The sequence below is a fragment of the Oreochromis niloticus genome, linkage group LG11, assembly GCF_001858045.2.
Source record: "Oreochromis niloticus isolate F11D_XX linkage group LG11, O_niloticus_UMD_NMBU, whole genome shotgun sequence".
Classification (NCBI taxonomy): domain Eukaryota; kingdom Metazoa; phylum Chordata; class Actinopteri; order Cichliformes; family Cichlidae; genus Oreochromis; species Oreochromis niloticus.
The window spans coordinates 21415998-21435298 of NC_031976.2; the positions used below are offsets into that span (position 1 = coordinate 21415998).

At 40.8% G+C, this 19301-nt stretch overlaps 1 protein-coding gene across 3 annotated transcripts in view; it reads right to left on the bottom strand.

The window, feature by feature from the left end:
- itga10 (integrin, alpha 10) overlaps positions 1-12025 on the bottom strand; it is a 36020-nt gene extending 23995 nt beyond the window's left edge. Inside the window, exon 1 of one of the 3 annotated variants that reach the window (XM_025911438.1) lies at positions 11751-12025. Coding sequence is in view for 2 of the 3 variants with exons in the window: in XM_025911437.1 (XP_025767222.1) it covers positions 7679-7730 (52 nt within the window). In the remaining variant the exon portion in view is untranslated. Of the gene's footprint in view, positions 1-7678; positions 8550-11750 lie in introns of those variants that run through there. The other 2 variants (XM_025911437.1, XM_005472638.4) reach the window with 2 other exon arrangements.
- Positions 12026-19301: the final 7276 nt, after the last annotated feature.

Here is a 19301-nt window from a genome sequence, read left to right on the forward strand (position 1 = left end):
CAGAGCTAAACTAAATGAATAAAGATTTAGGAGTCAAACAGCTTGAAAATAAATAACACAGATGTTTCAGCATCCATTTTAACCTGTTTAAAAGGGAAACATTAAAAGGTGGAACTGGGGGCAGCAGAAAAACAGACCCCGGACTGTTAATTCATACACATTTATTCCTCATAAGCACCTGACACATAAGTGACCCACAGCTAATCGACTTGCAGTCTGGGGACTCAGGTGTGTTATGCTAGGTGCAGCAAATGTAGATGAGATGAGGAAGAGACCACAGAGCTCATAGCTCACTTCTAACACCACACCCTCACATTGTTTTTCAGTGCCAACAGATGCCAGCATAAGGACTGTGATCTACTTAAATACAGCTACTTATACTTTTTATTAGTCCTTTATTAGTCCTTTATTTACTCTAGGTAAAAAATCTCATTGAGATTAAAAATATCATTTCCAAGAGAGACCTGGCATCATGGCAACAAAAGTCTATACACTGTAGTCTATACACTGTAGTATACACTTAAACTACAGTGTAAACACAATGTCCTGCGATGAAAATGTAAAAACATTTTCAAAGCAAATTATTTAAAATAGAAAGATTGAATCTTGGGATTTTTATACTACCCTGGTTCAAAAAGAGAGAGCACACACATCGTTTTAGGATGCTATTAAATAGCTTAATTAAATAAAGCAAAGAAACCATAGATTAGTAGGAGTGGTTGTCAGCAGATCGGTGTATACGCAGGGTAAGTGCAAGCCAACATGGACATAAGAGAGGAGCCCCCACAAAGATCTGGGAGGGGTGCTTTAGAGGGCCCTGAGCCCCAGCTGCTCAGGTATGTTGCATCCCAAACTGGGTCTGCTCCACCCACCAGTTACCCGGAAGAGATGGACAAAGGCAACAAAGAAAACAAGGTCAGCCCTGTGGCCGTCACAGTAGAAGCAGAATTTTGCTGTTGTGAGCAACTTCATGTCTAACTGCAAGTTATATTTGTTTCATTCATAACAGAACAGCCAGTATCATCATTTACTGCGAGTATTGAGCATCCGGCTGTCACATAGTGAGGGAGAAAGGGCAACGGTTACCGTTGAGATGCAGTGGAGGACAGGAAGTCCTGGAGAAGTCAGGAAAAAACTCACAAATGCCTAAATTTGGGTTTAAATGGTGGAAGCCAGGCTTTCTGCACTTTTCTTCATTCAGCCTGTGTTTAGTGGTGACTCGAACAAAATTCTGTCATGGATCCAAATTTTGGTGACTCTTCAGTTACACTGTGCAAGGAGTATTTAAGTTGTAGCTGAGGTAATGCTTTAGTGAGGTTGGTGTATTTTTTGGGTTTCTTTCAACTTGAAATTAGAGCCTGGTCCCTTAACTTGCTATTTTTAAAGCATCCAAGTTAAGCTTCACGTATTGTGCTTTGTGTTGGGTTGATCTGGTTGACTTAATTAATTAATAATTAAATCACACATTACCAGTCGACGTAATATAACTACGTTGTTCCAGCAGTTCTCTTTTTTCAGTGTACATACAGGTGACGTACGCTGAACGTGACATGTGAAACAAATGCAATTTATCTGAGATTTATCTGACTTTGGCTTCATCTTTTGCATTTCAAGCTACATGTAGCAGATAGCAGGTTATTTCGAAACACCCATAAATAGACTGAGTGTGTAATGGACAATACAAATGAAAGAAAATGTAGTCAAGCAAGCATTTAAGCAGATATATATGTATTTCCTATTTCCACTGAAGTGGTTGAAAGTAGCTTACAGGATATGAGCCAGCTGGTATTTCTTGCCTACACAGTTCCCCATAGATTAAAGAGAGTCATCGTGTATTATTTTCAGTTCAGACTGAGACACACTCTGCAGCTCTCAACAGTCGGTATTTAACTTGTCCCACTTGTGTGTCTACTGTATGTTATTTGTAGGGTGTGTTGGATGTGGTTGCTAAAATGGGCTTTCAGAATGGCTTCGGTTTACTGAGCAGTTTAGCAACATCTACAGTTCCTTCCTAACAGTTCTGTAACTTCTCCAGTACTCCCAGACTGGGAAGCAGACCAAAACACTGGTGGCATGATTATGAAACAGCTGCTTACACACTTGTGTACAGGTACTTTCCCACAACTAAACACAGACAGTTACAATTCTGTGCAAAAGTCTTGCCTCACTCCTCACTTATTTATACTTTGCTTCTAAGGAGCCACAGTTTCCTAAAGTTTTTAAAATGGTCTTGAGGAATATTTCTCCGAGCTTTCTGAAGGTCTTTCAAAGTTTTTCTTTGGACATTGGCTGCTTTTTCACTCATTTTTTGTCAAGTTCTTGTATCTAACAATTTTTCAGAAGAATATTTGTTTGTTTGCTTTTAAAACAATTAACACTGACCTATAAATCATTCAGGTTAACCAAAGGGATAAACCAGTGTTGTCTCAACATGTAACTGACAATTTAGCAAAGCACTCATTTTAAACTGTATCTTTAGACACTTTATTGCAAAGAGTCTGTATTAAAAAGCATTATTTGATTCCATTTTTTTTACTTGAATCAATGAAAAATGTAAGATAACCCAGGTGTGATGGGCATAAAATAATATTTTTGTACCGACAAAATGATTCCCAAGTGCTATTAGCTCAAAACGTGTTTTTATGTCAGCGTAGTGTCATAGTGCCACAGCATTATCTTAAAGCCAGCAAAGACACATGACTGAAGCCTCCTCAGAGTTGGTCTCAGTTGGAGACACGGCTGAGTTTTACCAAATTACACAAGAAATGGACTGAAAATCAGTGGCAACAGGTCTAATGGAGTGATGATCCAAATCTGAAATTAATGTTAAAACTCTCATCAGTATGTATGGAGAAGGTCAGTAGAGAGGTTGTTGCATGTGCTGCATTTCAGAGAGATCTTGAAACTGATGAAATTATGAACACAGAAAAGTACCATCAGATTTTTATCCACCACACATTACCATCTGGAAAGCATCTGATAGACAGAAGCCTCATTTTCCAGAATGAAAATGATCCCAATCACATTGCCAATGCAGTAAAAGCATACCTGGATAGAAAAGCTCACAAAAAAGCACCATGAGTCATGGACTGGCCTCCCCAGAGCCCAGACCTCAACATCAGTGAAGCAGTGTGGGATCATCTTGACGGAAAACAGAACAAAAGCTTTGAATATCCTTCAAGAAGAACTCTTCTTGAAGACTAAAGAAATGACATGAAAGCTGCCCGAGAGAGTTCAGGCTGTGGAAACAATAAAGGTGGTCATATCAAATATTGACCTTCAAACTCATTAGAATTGTACAAACTTCATTTGTGCCTTATACACTGTGTTTCCATGTATTCTCGCACATATTTCAATAAATCACTGCACATATTTCTCAGTTTCCCAGCAAAATATAAAGAAACGATGGGTGAATCAAGACTTTTGCACAGGATTGTACCTCAGCCAAGCCAATCAGATTGGGATTCCACTTGGTTTAGAGAATGAAACTAGATATGTTCAGTGTTTCTTTTCCGTCCCTGCTCTGCTCATGCTTTTCTCACACACTGTAGTTTCTTCTACCTGCTTCTTCACTTTTCTCTACAGATTGTCTTTCTTGTAATATAACTGCATTGTCACACACATTCATTCTGGTTTTATCTACATAGACGTATTCGCCTCACACACCTACAAAGATGGAGGTTTTCAGACACTGCAACAGCAGATATTCTGGTGTAGATTAAGTTATGTCAATAAATTATTACACGCAGAGACTTTTTGTCTGTCACCACTTTCAGTTTGACTTTATTGGTTGTTATTTACCTTGACAACAACTGGCTGAGAAAAGCACATTGATGCAGTGGTTAACCTGTCACCTCACAGTAACAAGGGTCCGGGTTCAAACCTGCTGCCAACTGGTGATTTTGATTTTATCATTTGAATGTTCTTCTTGTAGCTTTCTGGGCTCCCTCCAATGTCCATGAAAGCTAAATTGTTTCTGTTTTCTAAAATGGCCATAAACTACATTAGCCCTGTGATTGATTCTGACCCTATAATAGCCATAAGGGGAAGACAAATGTGGTTGCATAAATACTTCTGACTTGGCCTTTGCAAGCACTTTCCTGCTGAGCTTATAGTCTCACTCTTTTTCTCTTTTTTTAAATAAAAAATTATGGGCATTTTACAAATGTTGGTCAGGCTATGGTTCACTAAGCAGGTTTCTGTTGATTAAAAGATGGAGGGAAGGCGAGATGAGACAACTCCCCACAAAAAACTGTACCACAAAAAATCCAGAGACTTATACTGGATGTTTCGATGCATGCTCAATCATCCAGGTAGGTAAATCCCCGAAAGTTCATCTGGACGTAGCGTTTTCAGTGGGAGAAACGTTTCGTCTCCTGGATGAGTGACAAAACATTTCTCCCACTGAAAACGCTACGTCCAGATGAACAGAATCAACTTTTGGGGATATACTGGATGTTGGAACAACAGAAGGCCGATTATTGGCCCGTACAAATAAACTTGCGATTTAATTTGATTCAGTGTAGCTCCAAATCACAACAACAGTTGCCTCAAGGTGCTTTACAGCGTAGAGTAACGATCCTACAACATTAGAGAGAAAATCCCAACAGTTAGATGACCAGCTTACACATAATTTTTCCAACTGCACTAAACAACAACCAATTTTTAGATCAACTCATCAATTAGTTCATCATTAAGTATTAATAGCATTGCAGTGATGTTAATAAAATTGAATTATTTTAGCAAAATTAGGTCTTCTAGCTACACATTTACAGTTGTTTGAGTGATATATAAATGATGTAATAAAAAAGTCAACTATTATACTATGTTATTATAAAAGTGTTTATATTTAGTGGTCTATATTGGAAGAACCAGTGAGCCTTGTCTCAAACACTGCCTCACAGAGCTGCTGTCATGGCTATAGACCCTTAAGTCTTGTTTCTGCTGATTTTGCACATTAGCGCAAGCTTCCAGTATTTCTTTATCCAAGCCTCCAGTGACTAAGATGAGCCTCATGCATCTATCCAGTTCTACACAGATGTTTTAACAGGCTTCAGCATTGGGGATCCGCGTAGGCAGCAGTGTAATAATTCTGCAGTCTTTATTTCCCTTGCCAGACAAAGAAAATCCATTTTCCCAGGCTTTTTGCAATTAGCTATTCTTTCAGACTGACACCCACCACCCATTTTACACACTGTAGTAAACTGTTTCTCTCTTTTCTTGTGACAATGTCACCCACACTCCAACTCCAGATTTCTTCCCACATCAAAGCAGGGATCTGATAACAGCTCCTGCTACTGATGTTCTCTTTTATCCTCGTGTTTAGCTCATTCTCTCATGAGCCTTAAATTGCTCATTTTATTTATTTTTTGCCCACTATGCTATAAAATGAGCAGACACACACGCACACACGCTATAAATGCACCACAAGGCCCCATCTCCCGTCTCAACCCCTGCAGCTTCCAGAAAACTATACCGTCATTCCCTGTTTTCCCTGTCCTGCCATCCCTCCTCTGGTTGTATTTTCATCTTGGTTTATATATGACACTTTACCACAAGCTGTCTGACCACCCATTGCCATGACAACTGCCGGCAAACATTTATCAAGCCAAACTAAGTCCAGATTCTCTCAACCACACGCTCAGCTCTGGGCGCTACTGCTGCTTGATGTGAATGGTTGCGATTGTGTAGTACAGTAACTGTATGTGCCCGGTGTGTGCACATGTCGGGCAAAAGGAACGGAACTTAACACTAAGTGTTTGGGGGACTACAGAGACATGCCAGCATTTAGAGCATCAACTAAAGACAATGATGTATATCCCTGTCCTCTTTAATTTACACATCTGACTTACAGCACCTCTGTGAAATGTCCTTGAGCAGAAATGTCTTATTCACAGTCTGTTTCTGTCATCTGTATTAAACTGACTCAGAATGTTCCTCCACTCATTCCCCCTCCTTCACCTCTTCTTACACCCTTTCACAGATTTTCTCTCCATTATCTCCATCGTGTTCTGTTCTCATCTCTGTCACCCTCTCGTGGGGAATGGGGGCGGACGAATAAGAGGGGGAGTAGGAATGAAAGTCAGCGAATTATGGGAGAGTAAAAAAAACACGCAAGAAGATAGCTGGGAGAATAATAGCAAGAATTTATGAATGAGCGGTGAAACAGAGTGAAATATGCACACACACATGCAAACACACCTGTGTTTGACATCTCAGTAAAAGCATAGCAGAGTGTAACAGACATGAGATGCCTGCTGACCACATCAGGGGAGTTCTGCTGAAGCCATTAACATTACACACATACTCACTCACCTACAAGCTCCTGTGTGACACATGCTCAGGCTTACAAACTCACACGCAGGGACGAGCGTAAACACTAAGCTACTGCACGAGTTAAAATAGAGGCTACGTGGTTAAAAAGGTGACAAAAACGTCGGCTTGTTCATGCTTTATTGAAACGTGTAATGGAGTGTAATGTGTAAAACCAAACCACAGGCTGCTGGTGTTTCTATGAAGGGTATATGTGCCTGTGAGTGTAAAGCGTGAAACATCCGTACCCGATGCTTTCCTCGTTCATTCCTTGGGGTCTGAACAAGGGTGAAAATGGGCAGCGTGGATAATCACGCCACAAATTGCCACAAATGACCACAAATGGCAACATTTCCTTCTATAGATTAACTTCAGCGACTGTGTGTGTTTTGACACAGGTACAGATTTAACATGCCTTGCAAAACATAATCTCAACGCCTATTGATCTAATTTTGCATCGTGGTTGCATGGCGTAGGGCAGCAGTTAACCACTGCTTATCAGCTGCATCAGTATGCAGACAACAATGGCCTTTTTCTTCACTTTCTTTCTGGTGGGTGGGAACGTCTCAGTTTGTTCTGTGCCACAGCGAATATGAGTACTGAAGGGGAGCTGATGTTCATGCTCCATGAAGAAACACACATGGCACAGGCACCTTATTAGGGGAACTTTAGACATCAAGTCTAAGAGATGGCTGATATGGCCGGCGAGGTCGTGTTACACAGCTGCCAGGGTTTGTATGTGTCAGCTATAAGCGGATATGAACCAGTAACCTTTTGGCTCTGAGTACACATACATCTGATGGTAGCTGAAGGCCTCCAACAAAAATGAAATATGTCCTCAGTTCAAACACATCTGATAGATTTACTAAAGGATCGGACTTTGAACCAAGAACCGGTACTCTTTTGGACTCACGCACAGCTTCCTTTACCTTTGATTTATTTGGCAAATGGATTGTGTCCAGGTGTTTTAAGATGCCTGCTTTCCTTCTTTATGCACAAAATCATCCGAGGAATGTCTTCATGGTCAGTAGTTTACTGTCACACAGTGTTAAGTGGGCCTCAGGGAGGCTGCCACACCATCACTGGCACATGCTGTCTGTTAAAGTTGAGTGAGGTTAATCACCAGTAAGAGAGTGCTGAGGGAGGGGTAAGGAACTGGGCAGTGGAGAGACACCAGAGCCTTATTTTACACAGAGATGAATATACTTAGATTTGTGTTCACAGCGTTGGGTTAACTGAATGAATAACTTCAAGTTTCACCTTATTTTAAACTGTCCTTCAGTTTTGTTTGGCTTTTTAAAGAAATGTAACAGGTTTTCTTTTTTTTTAAAAAGGTCTGAAATATAGGCTGAGATGTGGCTCTTACCTTTAAGGAGGAGGATAAACTCCAGGCACAACAGGTATTTACGCAGCTCCATTTATGATTCCGAATGAAAGAAGTCTCTCTTTAATGTTTTTTCCCTTTTTCCCTCGTGTATTAAGTGGAAATGAGGAGCGTCGTTGCCCACCGCACTCATACACATACACAGACACGCTTGTTTTCAGCTTTTTCTCTTCCCAAGAGATGCGTAAAAGTCGGCCAAACTGTGCCGCGGTGGCATGCCACGTGCGTGAATGGGGTTAAACTTCAGGAGCTATTCGTTTACAAATAATTAAATACTGATTCAAATAGAATAAACCGAACGAAAACTCTGGCTATGATTTTCTTCTTCTTCTCGTCTTATGTTAAAGTGAGCGAAAACGTCTTAAAAACGTAAAAATGAAAAATCAACTTTATGACGTCTCAGTGACCCATGGCGTGAAAATAACTGCACCTGTCCCATCCAACAAGAGGCTGCAGTTCCGACTCATTAAACCATTACAAATGTGTAACGCCTTCATAAACAGGCAGGCAGCAGCTTTATCCCTCCAGACTCCGGAGCGCGTCTTTGAAGCTCAAACTCTCCTCTGACAGAAACTCCGCTCATCAGTCCCAAAGTCTGAGGAGAGCTGTCGTGAGCGGTATCTTTGACAGCACGTTATCCATTATCCACTCCGCTTATTTCCCTTATTTTAGGCTCCCCTGCTTCTCTGTCCATGTAATATGTGCCCCTAGTAACGGATTTCTCTCACGTTGAAATGAAAGAGCGCATTTATCCTCACAGCTCCCCTCCCTCCATCCACCAGACTCCTCTCTGAGCAACTGGTTCACAAACCTCAAACCCACATCTCCCCTTTCTCTCCTCGCACTCGTTTTTCTTTTTCAAACACTCAGCCCGTTTTTCTCTCAAAATCTTGTACACTTTTCTTCTTTTTTATGATTTACGAATAAGGAGTCAAATTTCACCAAACGGTTTTGGGCATCACTTCATAAAGCACCATTTCTATGTGCCTGCAACGGGTCAGAGTCAGTTACTGCAGTTAATACATCATTAATCAATCCTTTTTTTCTTTCAGAAACCGTAAAAGACAAAACAAGTGTCACACTGGCAGGGGGATGTGCTCAAAACTTCCAAATCAAATGTTACTATCGGGGGAATAATGATTTATAGCGCTCATCATTTCATAAGACTTAAGAGAGGCTTAGTAAGAGGTGGCTTCTCATTAAAACCAAATTTGGTTTTATGTACCAAGCGCTACTTCTGCTGTGACAGATCAAAGTGTCTGATGAAAAGGTGACATGAATTTGAGTCACATGGAAATGAAACAGAACCAAATGCTCTGAATCGGGAAAAGTCACATTAAATTAGCTAACACAAAAACTGTGGACAATAAACATTACCACAACCATTGGAACAGTTATTCGAGATACTTCTGCTTAATTATTTACGAATTAATGATAAAATGTTTAATTCTGTGCTTTAGAATCAGTGCTGTAAAGTCACCCTTTGTTGAAAATCTTCGATCCTAATGGGCATCACTTCCAGCATGACAAGGGCGCCATCTGCAGGATAACAGATGTCAATGGATGCTTTGATGAGAAAAGAAATGCTGTAAACCATCGGCTATTGTTTTCACCGTCACCTTATCTCAGCCCCAGCAGGCAACAGTAAGAGGTTTTGGGATAACATGTCATAAAAACACCAAATTAAGAGATTCATTTTTCAAGAATGGTGCTCATTCCTTCAGTAGGTTTTCAGAGATTTGGGGAATCCAAAACAAGGAGCACTAATGTTGCTTTTGAGGCTTGTGGTGACTGATTACTTAATGGCGTTTTTCCATCTGTTATCCAACTCACAATGCTACACTAGCATAAAGTGGCCCAAAAGAGTAATCTGAGCATATAATTTCAGCACATGTGTTCTGCCATGCATCACACTGAGGCTTTTGATAACTAACTGATCAAAACTAAGAACACATAAAAATGCAAATTTCACATAAAATCTTGATTATCCAGGTTTACCACATCCTTAAATTTCAGTCATGCAGTGATCATTATTTTGAGCAGTGGTTTGGGCTAACCACCTTCCATGACATTTGGTATCTGTACTGTTGTACTAGTGGCAGGAAAACACATGCAGAACTTATCTTATGTGCCATGATGACAATCTCCTGTCCCACCACATCCAAGAAGTGGTCTATTGGATTAAAATGTGGTGACTATGGAGGCCATTTGACTACAGTTAACTTGATGATTTGATCTTTGTGACATGGGTAGCTTCCTGTTGGAAGCAGCCATCAGAAGATGGGTACACTGTGGGACAGACACGGTCAGCAACAATACTTAGGCAGGCTGTGATGTTTAAATGATGCTTAGATGGTACTAAGGAGTCATTTCTGGCAAAAAAAATTTATGCCAAATGTTGATCCTACCAGCTGAATGTTGCAGAAGTAATCAAGACTCCTCAGTCCAAGGACTATTTTTCCAATCTTCCTATCCAGTTTTGGTGAATTGTAGACTAAGTTTCTTGTTCTTAGCGGACATGAGTGGTACCCAGTTTGGTTTTCTGCTGCTGTAGCTCAACTGCTTCAGTTTTTGACATTTAGAGATGCTCTTCTGCATACCTTGGTTTTAACGTATGGTTAATTGATTTACTGTTGCCTTACTTTCAGCTCAAAGTGACATTTTGGCCATTTTTCTCTGACCTTCGTCATCCACAAGGCCTTTTCACCCAGAGGACTGCTGCTCATGGGATATTTTTTGTTTTTCAGACCAGCCCTTCTAACACCTACAACCATGCCACATTTACCGTCACTTAAAGTACCCCTTTCCCCGTTCTGATGCTCAGTTTTGACCATTACTATGTGCCTCACTGCACTGAGCTGCCGCCCTGTGATTTTGCATTAATGAGCAGATGAACCTGTGCAGCTAATGAAGTGTAACAGGGCTACTTTAACCCTTGTGTAGTGTTGATGTTTTTATGTCTGTGTAGATTCTCAGTCATCCAGGTCATGGTAATCTAAGGAGCTTGTAAAAGAAAAGCGACCCCTTTTCTTAAACATCTTCAAGATACCTAAAGAAGTCCAGTCACGTTTCTTTCATAGCTCCTGAGAAGTTCATGTTTTTGTTAGTTAGTCACTGTTTGGGGGTCTGGTGGACGCACCGCATATTGGGCTTTTTCAAAGAAAGAAAATTAAACCCCAAGTCAAACCTAAACCAACCTGATGCCTGCTGGGAGAAGAGAGGATGTTATCAAGCCTTAGCCAAGTGCCAACAGATGTGCTTCCCCTCACACACTGACCATCCCCTAAAGACAGAGCCTGACAGAGCAGACAGAGTGGGCAGGAGAATCACGCCTGCCATGTCTTTATTGGTTTTACCTGTTTGCATATATTATTCCTGCCTTTGCTGTTGTGTTTGGTTTGTCTTACGAGTGTTCTTCCCTCTGCTCCTCGTGTCCTCTTTGATCATGAAATACTTTCTTGGACTTGTATCTTTGCAGCTGTGTGCTCTGCATTTGCTCTACATGACTGCCCCCTTTTGGACACACCGCTGTGTGCATGGGTTAGCACTGCCTCTGCTTCCCCTGAAATATGACTGGCCATCCCCCGAAGACCACTGGTGACACTGGATTGCGGTACAGTTAGAGTAAAGCACTGAAAGCATGAATTGGGCCTCTGTACATTACATTTACTCAAGTACTTTACCAAGGTACAGTTTAATGTATTTGTACATAAATATTTCTGTTATAACATTTTCTATATTTTGCATGTAAATGTTGTATTTTGTACACCACACCATTTTTTAAAGGTTAATTTATTTTATTTTGCAGGTTTTAAACTATAAATATGATAATAGTTTATTCTGTAATGATCAGAATTATTGTAGCACCCTCAAGGATGGACGTATGCACGATGTAGTTATAGAACAGGGTTTATTCTGGTCTTGGCAACCCGTGAGAACTGCTCACGGACAAAACAATAAAACAAAAACATCACATAAAAATGCGCTCTTGTACGCAGTATCAATCAATAAAAAATCCTTAATTACAGAAAATAAAACATTTAAACACACAAACCTCGTGAGCTGACATCCAGGAGGTGCTAAATAGTCCTTTATGGCCTTATTGCCTTATCCTCCATCTTCTTTCTCAATTATTTCCACTCTTTAAACGATATTTTCTCCATGTGTGGAGCTAACCGTGAGCTGCAGCATGCAGACACCATGTGCGCTAGCAAAGGAAAAAGTGGCTGGGTGGAGACCCAAACAGCAAAGCTGTACCCTACACAGTTCACCACCAGAGGGCGCAAAGGAACAAAATCCAGACATACAGCTTAACAAACATCAAATGCAAAAGACCGTTACAATTATGCACACAATTAAAATTATTTACAACTGCAACTTTAAAGCAGTATACTCATTAATTTGAGGTAAATTAAGTACCGTATTTTTCAGACTATAAGGCGCACTTAAAATCCTTTAATTTTCTCAAAAATCAACAGTGCGCCTTATGTATGAACTCTGGTTGTGCTTACTGACCTCGAACCGATTTTATGTGGTACACGGTGCTCAAAAATCTGTCAAAAAATGTTTTAGTACGACTTTGGTAGGCTACGAAGCTGCACCGCTTGATGGATTGTCAGAGCATTACGGCTACCATAGTCGGAAGCCTCATCTGGGTCCAAACTCCACTTCAGGTCCCAAAGTCAAACGAACACTGCGGCATCACTTAGTTAAAAATTGTCTTAATTCTTTCATCTTTAATAAAATGATCAGTGTTGCTGCTTTACCAGGTGTAACAATTAAGTTTAACATCCAGGCATCCATGAAAACAGGATTTATTAAATTTAATGGAGTTAGAAGTTAGCAGGAAGTTAGCTCGCTAGTTTCCACCTAAACATAATACAGCATGTTCTGGTGTATTATGACTGAGAGATTTCTGAAAAACTTAAAACGTACAACTCTGCTATCACTTCCAACATAACTGAAAACAGAAAACTAGACAGCAGTGACTTTTGTAGGGTTACAGAAGTTGGACAAGCTAGTATATAATGATTTGCTACGTGATTGCTAGCGACACAGCTATGTTAGCGTAACATAAACAGTGTAGCTGGAGGATGAATGCTAACTTTTTTCCACTCGATAAAAGTTAACGTGAGGGTTCCTGATGGTTTGAGACAAATGCAGTCGCATGGCAGGATGCTGTAAACGGACCAAACTTAAGTCAAAAGAACAACTGAAATAATCAGGTTTAATTTCTTATGCAGTCCCATTTTTATGTAATACATCAAAGATATATATCAGGGCACAGGGATGTGTGTTTTTCACACCACTTTTTTACTGTATTGATGTCTAATCAAATATTCTTGTGGGCACTGGGCTCCACTGCCTTGTAATTGTTCTCCTATACCAAATAATTTAAAAAGTCCATGTGGGCTCACATGACAGTGAGATATTATGTTTACAGTTTTACTTTATCAGTGTGGTTTCACCTTTGAGGGACTCAATCCTGTAAGAGAGACTCATGTTTGTTGCTTTACACCACCCTACGAGAGTTCAGCTTTCTTATTTACAGTGTTTTTCACAAGAAATAAAATGAAATGTCACCATCAGCTGTTAGATGACTGAGGTACTTGAACAAAGTATAACAGTAAAACTTTGCTTATTTTATTTTTTCATAAATAAATCTGTGAATTTCTTCATTGGCTGGGTGGAAAGAAGACATGCTGTCTGCTGCAGGATGTATAAAGATGAGTGATTTTGTTGAACCCTGTTTTTGACCTTTTGCATAAACAGGTCTCAAAAAGCCAATCGCTGGACTTTACAAAAATAAATTAACAGTCTGCTGTGACTAGTATGTTACTGTAAATAGTCAAACTCCATATAATATCTTCTGCTTCTGCTTTGAGTGTAAAAATATAGCTGTAGTGATAAAAGGCTGCAAATACTATTCTGCTGCTATAACAAATGTCTCTTATTACCACTTGGTGTCGCAGTGTTTCAGTTTTTGTATCTGTATTTCGGCAGACCTGGCAGAGCAGCCTAGTGGTGTGTGTGCACTCTCTAACCTCTCTTCAGAATTGGTATGGTTTCCTTTTAAAGCTAATTGCATAGCTCATCCCGGGCCAGCTTGTCTTCTGGTTGTCAGTACAATGTCTCATGATGGTCAGCTGATGTCAGATTCATATTATGCTGAATTCCTCCTTTCACACTTAAAGGAATGCTGCAGAAGATCTTTTTTTTTTCTATCTCTAGCTTTTCCAGGGTCATCATGTGGCGATGGATTTCTGCCAGCGGCAGCACGCAGTGCACTGGGTTTACTGAGTAAACTCATAAGTGGCCAACGCATCTTGAAGGACTCCATTTGCTTTGATTCATGAGTCCAGCGAGGGAAAGTTAATGATTATTGGAAAACTGACCTCACCCTCTCCGGCATTCCCCTTTCATTTACTGCAGAAATGACTTTGGTTTTCATCAGCGTCCTTGACATTATTGCCTCCACTTTCTTTCTTCATCCAGTGTCTCCCTCAAGCAGAATCCAGTAAGAGGCATCAGATATTCCCATGAGATCTATGCATAATGACTCAAAGAAACGTCAAGCCAATATTATTTTTGCAATTATGTATCCTAACATGTTTGGCACATCGTGGGTTCTGTAACTCGACTAGCAACATAGTTGTGCTAACTGGCAGCTGCATTTAAAGTCACACGCAACCAAACGCCGCTGTAGACAATCGCTGAGTCTTGTACTGAGGTGAAACCTGTGCGAGAGCCAACTCTCTCTGTCTGTCACACACACACACACACACACACACACACCACAGACAAACTGTTTCACACCGGTTGGCGTTATGTAGGAGCCCATTAACATCAGTCATAAAATCAAACTTTGCAGAGTCGCGCTGCTGTGACAAAACAGCTTAAATCAAAGCAGAGCAGATAACTTTTACAGCATTTAGCAACCACTGCTGCACATTAAATATAATGTATTTATTTTATTCCATGCACAAGTAAGCACTGTTTTACTGTTTCTAGATCTTTCCCACAACTTTAAAGATGAAAACTTATTAGACTTTAATATTTATGGGTTAGTTATACCATGCATATTTGCATAATTTTATTAGACTTGATAGTATATTAGAGGAGCATGCAGTCCAGCAGAAACAGTTTCAAACTGCATGCGAGTTTCATAGTGTACAAAACAGCAGCAGAGGCTTTATGTTGAACTGATGTCTGCTGCTCAGTGTGTCTGCTTCGCCCTTTCCAGGCAAATCTGCATTTCAGCATGAGTTAAATATGGAATGTCCGCTGGGTGTACTACTTTAGTTGGCGGCTCTGTGGGATATTTTGCCTGTTGAATGATAAGTAAATCAACGTCAGACCTACAGTCTGGCTATGTAGATAGATAGATGCAGGGCTGTAGGAGACTATAGCACCAGTGTGTTAAATTTTATCAGTACAGTACAGCAATTGTGATTTGTGGATAGTTAGACAGTAGTGACAGTGGGGTGTTAGTAGACAAGCCTTTTTTCCTTTCTGTCATCAGGTGCCCCTGAGACGTCACTCCTGATGGGTTTGGTTGGAATTCTGCCAGTGTTTGATACTGGTGGTTATGACTACGTGGTTTATTAAAGGAAGGTAAGCTTTTCATTTTAGTGATACCTGTTATTTTAATCGGTGTTGTTGGTCTTTGGGTTCCAGTTTCTCCTATCTTCTGTGCACTGATGTCATGGCAGTAACTCATTCTATGGATATGGCATAGTTGATGGACTGGTCTGTATATTTCAGAAGCTGCTGATCTACTGGGATTTTCCCACAAAAGCATTTAGGGTTTACAGAAAATGGTCTGAAAAAGAGAAAACATCCAATGGGTGCCACTTTTCTTAGTCAAAATAAATTTCTGTACCTGTCAGAGCTCCAAGGAAAATGGCCAGGCTGCTTTGAGCTCATAGGAAAACAAGCAGTTCAAATAACACTTGTTACTGCAAAAGTATCAGACGAGTATCTCTGAAGGCACAAGAGCACATTTGAACCTTGAAGCAGATGGGCCACACCAGGTACCGCTCCTCAGCTAAGAATGGGAGACAGAGGTTCACCAACACCACATATTAAAAAATTAGAAAAATGTTGCCTGGTCTGATGAGTTTCAATTTCCTCTGCAACATTTAGATGGTAGGGTCAGAATTTGGCATTATGAAATCATGGATTGGTATCAATACTTCAGACTGGTGGTGGTGATGTAATGGTGTGGGAATATTTTCTTGGCATGCTTTTGCCCATTAGTACAAACTGAGCATCATTTAAACTGCACCACCTCTCTGAGTATTACTGCTGATGATGTCCAACCTTTTATGACCACAGTGCACCCATCTTCTGATGGCAGCTTCCAGCAGGATAATGCACCATGTCACATAGCTCAGATTAAAACTCAAACTGATTTTTTCCAACATGACAACGAGTTCACTGTAATCAAATGGCCTCCACAGTCACCAGATCCAATACAGTGCCGTTGGAATGTGGTGGAAGAGGAGATTCACTACATGGATGTGCAGCCACAAAATCTGCAGAAACTGTGTAATGCTATCAGGTAAATATGGACCAAAGTCTCTGAGGAATGTTTCCATTTTTTGAAAATCAGAAAATATCTCCTGAAAATTATAAATGGCAACCACACAACCACATTCCAGACACAAGACAGAGGGTTAGTTTAAAAGGAAATATGTTGAAACATGCTTAGCTTTGTTAAAGTACAGCTGCATCCATCTGTTTCAGGTAGACATGCCACAGAGCAGAAAGATGATGAGACTTACATTGCTGATGTTCAGTGCCGTGACGCTCTCGATGTTTTGAAACCTTGTTCACTGAATGAGTTGGTCAAGTTCTGTCCTGATTATATTTCATTCTGTTGGTGGTTATGTCTTCTAACCCCAATCATAAACACAGAAAGCTGGGAGGCACATATGTGTTGTGCATACAAGAGAATAAGAGCATGCTGTTGTGGTGTTAGTTATAGCAGCAAAAAGAGTTGTGAGCATTTCTGTGTGACGCTGACAGGCCGGTGACTCATCAATGAACCAATTTTAAATTGTGTCTTCAGGCACTAGCAGCCTATTGCAAAAGCACTTGATTTCTTCCAAGTTCTTCAGTTGAATCTTTGAAAAACTCCAACGATAACAAAATTTGACAGACATAAAATAGTATTTTTGGATCTGTCTGGACCTTAAGAAAAAAAATCCAGCAAAGATCTGACACAGGACCTGAGAGATGCAGTTGACCCTTCGGGTTGATCCATCTACCATTCACTGAAGCCTCACCAGAAATGGTCTCAGTGGAGGGGCTCCTGTCAAGAAGCCATTTTTACAGAAGGACAACAGGGAGAAAAGGCTGAGGTCTTACACAAGAACTGGACTGAAAGTTAGTGGCAGCAAATTTTATGAAGTGATCAGTGTAAATTTGAAATTTGTAGTTCAAATTATCATCAGTATGTACTGAGGAGGTCAGGAGAGAGGTGCAACAGTGAGTATCTACAACTATTTATAAAACACGGTGGAGGCTCTGTCATGGTTTGGGTTGCATTTCAGCCAGTGGTGTTGGGGATATTTAAAAAACTGAGAGAATTTTGAAAAGTCCCATCAGATTTTCATCTAACATGCAATACTATCTGGAAAACATCTGATTGGGAACAGCTTCATTTTTCAGCATGACAGTGATTGCCAAAACACTGCCCATACAGTAAAAGTATACCTGGATAGAATAACATATAATGATACACTACCAGTCATGGACTGGCCTCCCAGAGCCCAGACATCAACGATAGTGAAGCAGTGTGGGATCATGTTGACAGAGAACAGAACCAAAGGCAGCCAACATCCAAGGAAGAGCTCTGAATATCCTTCAAGAAGTCGGGATAAGTATTCCTGAAGACGACTTAAAGAAATGACAAGAAATCTTACCTAACAGAGTTCAAAATGTGGAAGGAATAAAGGTGATTATACCAAATATTTTTCCTTTATATGCTGCACACCATGTATGTTTGCACATGTTCAGTAAATCACTACACCTGTTTCCATTTTTCTAGCAAAAGTCAAAGAAATGAGGGGCATCTCAAGACTTTTGAACGTCAAAATGTATTCTATAATGACTAACACACCACTACACACACTGCATTTACTATTTACTATGTATTAATGCCGTTTTAAAAGTGTTGGCTTGGCTTCTTGAAGAACAAACTATGAGGGAGAAAGAACAAAGAATTGGAAGAAGATCGTGAATTTCTTTGTGATCAAGTGGAACTCTTAATTAAAGTAGTACATGAAGGCAATCATAGAGGCAGAACGCATAGACTGGGAATTGTTGGGAATTCTGTGGCATGTTCAGATTGGTACATAATCAGACGAAGCAGTGTAAATGGAGTAACCAGACAAGAATGATGAAATCTGGGAGCCTAGGTATAATAATTAATCCCTGCAAACCTCGATCCACACCAGTTTGCATACAGGGCAAACAGGTCGACAGAGGATGCCATAATAACAGCTCTTCACACAGCCCTCACACACCTGGACTGTAGTAACACCTATGTGAGAATGCTATTTGTGGACTTCAGCTCTGCCTTCAATACAGTTCAACCCCACAAACTGGTTAATAAACTAAGCAACTTAGGACTCAGCAGCTCACTGTGCAGCTGGATACTGGACTTCCTGAGCAACAGACCCCAGAACGTAAGAATGGGAGAGCACACCTCCTCCACCCTCATTCTGAATGTGGGTGTCCCACAGGGGTGTGTCCTCAGTCCCCTCTTATACTCACTTTTCACCCATGACTGTTCACCAATCCACACCAGTAACACCATTATAAAATTTGCTGATGACACCACTGTCATAGGACTGATCGACAACAACGATGATTCAGCCTACAGAGAGGAGGTTCAGCATCTGAAGCAATGGTGTGACGACAACAACCTGCATCTGAACACAGCCAAGACCAAGGAGATGGTAATCGACTTCAGAAGAACAAAGCGATCTGAGCACTCTACCCTCTACATTGATGGGGAGGAGGTAGAACGGGTAGAAAGCTTTAAGTTCCTCGGAGTCCACATCTCGGCCGACCTTACCTGGTCCACAAACATCTCCCACCAGGTAGGGAAAGCACAACAAAGGCTGTACTTCCTCAGGAAACTACGTCAGGCCCAATTACCCCAAAGACTACTAGTAAACTTCTACCGCTCCACCATTGAGAGCCTTCTGACTTACTGCTGCACACTCTGGTTCAACTGCTGCACTGCGGAGGACAAGAGGAAACTGCAGCGGGTGGTGAGGGCAGCAGAGCGGGCAATCGGCACTTCACTAACTCCCCTCAGAGACATCTATACTGGCAGACTTCAGCAGAAAGCCAGCATCATCATTAAAGACCCCTCGCACCCTGGACACTCACTTTTTTCCCCCCTTCCCTCTGGTAAACGCTACAGGTCCATCAGGTCGAAGACAAACAGACTCAACAGAAGTTTTTACCCACAGGCTGTCAAACATGCCCTACCTCCACCCTAATTAGAGGATAACTGCACTGCCAACACTCATGGACATTACACCTTATTTATAAATCGTATTTCTGTTTATACTTCAATGCAAACAAC